At 58.0% G+C, this 4,177-nt stretch overlaps 1 protein-coding gene across 3 annotated transcripts; it reads left to right on the top strand.

Annotated features, from left to right (window-relative positions):
- The first annotated feature begins 1,587 nt into the window (after positions 1 to 1,587).
- LOC113961919 (inositol 1,4,5-trisphosphate receptor-interacting protein-like 1) lies at positions 1,588 to 4,153 on the top strand. Of its 3 annotated transcripts, XM_027672625.1 has the most exons (3): positions 1,588 to 1,952; positions 2,384 to 3,621; positions 3,700 to 4,153. In XM_027672625.1, exon 2 carries the CDS (start codon positions 2,387 to 2,389, stop codon positions 3,311 to 3,313), a length of 927 nt encoding a protein of 308 aa, XP_027528426.1. In that variant the 5' UTR covers positions 1,588 to 1,952; positions 2,384 to 2,386; the 3' UTR covers positions 3,314 to 3,621; positions 3,700 to 4,153. The 3 variants fall into 3 exon arrangements, with proteins under 3 accessions (XP_027528426.1, XP_027528423.1, XP_027528425.1); XM_027672622.1 differs by lacking the exon at positions 1,588 to 1,952 and having other exon boundaries at positions 2,152 to 3,621; XM_027672624.1 differs by lacking the exon at positions 1,588 to 1,952 and having other exon boundaries at positions 2,152 to 3,647; positions 3,721 to 4,153.
- The last annotated feature ends 24 nt before the right edge of the window (positions 4,154 to 4,177 follow it).

Genomic DNA, 4,177 nt, shown 5'->3' with positions numbered 1-4,177 from the left:
TCAAGCATTCAGCCAGCAGGGCATCGCCCACAAGGTGCCTCAGTCCTGAGGCGTGTGGAGTCCTGCTGCTGTCAAAGGCCCTCTCAAGGCGGCTGCTCCAGCACTCCTGGGGCAGCAGGACAAGCCGTCAGGCTCAGAACAGCCCGCGGAGCCTTGAGACCGAAGGCAGCAGCAGAGCAGCAACTGCACTGGGAACGTTCTCAGGCGCAGACACAGCGCAGCTGCTCGGCATCTACTGCGCCGAGAGCAGAAATAAAAGAAAGAAATGATCACGCACGACTATTTGCGTGGTAATTCTACAAGGATCTCCCCGGCCCGCGTAGCTTGGGACGCAGGGATTGCCCACCCAGACTGGTCAGGGACAAACCGCTCTGGTGCGGCCGGACGTCACTCGGAGCGCGAGGCCGAAACCCAAAGCCCACGTCCAGTGCTTTCCCTCTTGGAGAAGGCCTTGGGGGTCGTGCAAGACACCCGAAAGGCAGCAACTCGAGAAGCCGATCTTGGCAGAGAATGCAGCACAAGTCCTCCAAACACGCACGGGGCACACACAGGATGGGCTCCTCTGCACCCACTGTTCCACTGCGCCCGTTGTTCCCACCCAGCTGCAGCACTGGCTTCACACACAGCCTGGGGAGAGCAGAGGGAGCTTTCATCTCCTGTGCCTTCCTGACTCTGCTCGCGGCGCACAAGGCACGGCAAAAGCGTGCGCACTGCAGAGGGAGCCGGTCCAGCCGGACAGTGGCAGCAGCACTGCCCGACCTGCTTGCTGCCTTAGATCCTGTGCCCCGGCCGCTCAGAGGGAAGCATGCCAGCTCTGTCGAATTCAAGGGACTTGCATTCTATTGCCAAAGCTTTGGTATCTGCAGAAGACCTTGGAGTTGTACAATCCCCAGCTGGACTCAGGTCACAGCCTCTCTCCGTAAGCTCCTGGGTCTGGAGGCGCTGGGAATATTGTTCTCGCCAGGCTGATCCATTCCGAGTCTCTTGCCCGTGTCTCTCTGTGGGAGCTCGTTCTTTCTGAGCAAAACCAATCAGCCAAACTAGAAACTTCTCCTAAGCCCACCTCTGTGGCAGGCCTGGGAAAGCCATGGCGTGTGTCTAGAAGCTCTACCGTCCACCCGGCCGGAGCAATTCAAAGCAAATCAGGTGGAGCAGAGGAAGACCTGCTGTAGGCCTGCTCTGTCCCATCAGGACTTTCAGGGTCTGCAACTGAGCTCCTGAGGCGACAGGTAAACTTCCGCCTGCGAGCTCAAGCTCGAGCTGCACCTCACATCTGCACAGCCCGCAGTATCGCTGAGGCACTGTCTCGTGTCTTACGCAAAGCCTTTCCTTCTTCAAGGACACTCGGCCTTAGGAATAAAGAGAACAGGCAAGTCAGAGTCTCTGCCCATTGTCGAGGTTTATTGGCTATTGCAGAGGCACACGGCAAACTTTAGCCTCCAGAAGACCAGGCTCGAGCTAAGCCAAGGGTAGCGCCATCTCAAGGCTCCTTTCCAACTCATAGTCCCCTTCCGATTCTGCCAGTCAGGGAAATCTTTGGTACGTGATGGTTGCAGCTCCTTGCTCACTTCCACAGCTGGGCTGGGCTGGATGGGGGAACGGGCAAATGCCCAGGGGACTTTGTAAGCCAAGGCAAGAGATGGAAGCCCCACGGGGCCAGGCACAGTTCTGCCAGTGGGGCTGGCTCAGGGGGGCTCAGGGCTCTCTGTGGTGGCTCTGGGGCTTTGTCCGTTTGGCCGAGAGACCCCCGGGATCTCCCGAGGAGGAGCTGGCGCTGAGTGTGGAGAGGATGCCCAGAAGCCCCTGAGCAGGGGGGTGGGGATGAAGGGCGGGGCTTGTCGGCCGGCTGATGCGTCTCTGGTGGCTGTGACATCACGGAGGACAGGTCACAATGGGAGCTGTCCCTAAGGACCACAGCAGGCAGCCCCAAGGCAGTTGGACTTGGGCGATCAGTGAGTGCAGATGCAGGGGGAAGGCTGGGATGGATGGGGGCGGGGGAAGATGCCCGGGGGGTGGGGGGGTGTTGGAACCCTGAGCCAAAGCTGAGTCCCTCCCAGCAGGGCCGAGTTGTGCCCCTGGGGCCTGGCACACAGGTGCTCAGGGCTCTCTGTGTTGACAAGTGCCCTTTGCGGATGGGCCGGTTGCCCCCGGCTCCACGGGACGCTGTGGTGTGGCGGGGATGGGGCCTCGGGAGACTCTGCTCGGGTGTCTCTTGCCTTTTCCCAGGGCACAGCCCAGCCAGGGCCTGACAAGGAGGGTCCCGGCTGGGGCAGGACGGGCCCTGTGCTGTCTGCAGCCAGGGTCTGCGTTCCCTTCAAGCCTTGATCCCCGTGCTCCCTCCCACCCCGAGCCGCTGAGGAAACTTGTCTCCCGTCTCCTGCAGGCCATGGATTCAGCAACTGTGCTCCTCCTGGCTGTGCTGGCCATCCTGCCCGAGCGGACACAGGATCCCCAGAGCGATGCGGTCAGCGCGCGGCAGGTGACCGAGCGCGCGCTTTTTCTGGAGCAGAAGGTGACAGAGCTGTGGGAGGAAATCGAGTGGAGGAGGGCCCTGGAAGACCTTCCACTCCTTTGGATCTTGCAGCACTGGCTCTTCTGGCTGGCTGCAGCAGCTGTGCTGGGCTGGCTGACCTGGCAAAGGGAGGAGGCCTCTCGCCGGCGCCGTGAGCAAGAAGAGCTCAGCGCAGCAGCCGCTGCTGGCGGGCCTTTTGCAGCGCTCAGCCTGTCACCGCTGCAGGACCTGCCCTTCATGGGCCGGACCCTGAAGAAGCTGGTGCGGGACCTCCTGGAGGTGTGCCAAGTGCTCTCCCAGAACACCTTCATGCCAGAGCTGCACCCGGCCACTGGGCAGCAGGGCACCATCGAGTCCTGGCATGACCTGGGGGACTGCATCGTCTACCAGCTGCTGCTGTTCCTCAGGCCACCCCCCAGGCACTCTTTCCGGCTGCAGCTGCCCGACGCGATGGATGTGCCACACTCCATCCGTGTCCTGCTGGAGTGCTCGTGTTCCAGGACGGCGGGGAACATCTTGTGCTTTGTCCACCCCACGTACAACCATCAGCACTCGCCCCTCGTGTGCACCCTCTGCACGGACGCCCACTTGGAGGTGCAGAAAGTCGCCGGCTGGCTGCAGAGACTGGTGGAATCAGCCTGGGAGCGTTTGCCTCAGTGGCACGACTGGCAGCTCCGGCTGCTGCCCTCCTCCCGCTCCTGCAGGCTCCTGCTGACCGGCCCCTGCGAGGTGCGGCTCTGCGCTGTGCTGCTCTTGGCACTGCAGCAGGGCCGCCCAGGCACCTTCCTGGTCCTGGAATAGGCAGTCGCAGCTTTCCCAGGTGCTGCTTTGGGCCGGGGCTGCACGGCCACTTGGGAGCACACACAGCTGGGACAGCACAACAGACCGTTGTGCTGACTGGACTGAAGAGCAGCAGTCCTGGCTCTGTCTACTCCCAGCTCCCCGTGTGCCCTGGTGTGCTTTAAGCCCAGCTGCAAATGGACCACCAGCAGCCACTCCCTCAACTGCCTTCTCTTCCCCGCCACCCCGGTGGAATGGGGACGAGAATCCAAATTCCAACTTTTAGACAAGTTGACAAAGATTAACTTTAGGACTACCCTCAAGAATAGGTTTAGGATTAAGTTTAACAGATTAGGTGTAGGATTAAGTTTAACAGATTAGGTTTAGGATTAAGTTTAATAGAATAGGTTTAGGATTAAGTTTAAGAGTAAGTTTAGTTCCTAAGTATAATAATTATAATAACTAGTTTAATAATAGATCAGTTTAATAATAATTTAGTTTTATAAACCTCTAAACTGAAAGTTAGATAACGTTAACTCCCAACTCCCCATGTCCCCTGTCCTGCTTTAGTCCCAGCTGGAAATGAAGCCCCAGCAGCCACTCCCTCAAGCCCCTTCCCTTCCCCGCCACCCTAGTTTCATAAGAGCTTTCATTATAACTTTAGTTAAGTTTAATAATTATAAGTGAAAAAATAGATAAGTTTATTACTAACAATTTAGTTTTAAAAATCTCAAAACTTTCATAAAGGTTTCTAGTGAAAAGCAAAGTAGAGTGCAGTAAGAGTGGTAATTAATAAGGAAGGTGATCACACAAAAGGCAAGGAAAAAACCCAGACAAGTGATGCCCAATAGAGCAGCTCACCGACAGAAGCCAGATGGGCCCCCC

The sequence above is a fragment of the Neopelma chrysocephalum genome, unplaced genomic scaffold (assembly GCF_003984885.1).
Source record: "Neopelma chrysocephalum unplaced genomic scaffold, ASM398488v2 Primary Assembly neopelma1_97486, whole genome shotgun sequence".
Taxonomy (NCBI): domain Eukaryota; kingdom Metazoa; phylum Chordata; class Aves; order Passeriformes; family Pipridae; genus Neopelma; species Neopelma chrysocephalum.
The sequence above is the reverse complement of the archived record's forward strand: the minus strand, read 5'-3'. Positions and strand labels throughout refer to the sequence as shown.

Coding starts and splice junctions, on each gene's coding strand:
- LOC113961919 (XM_027672622.1), top strand. CDS start 2,180: ATGGGGCCTCGGGAGACTCTGCTCGGGTGTCTCTTGCCTTTTCCCAGG.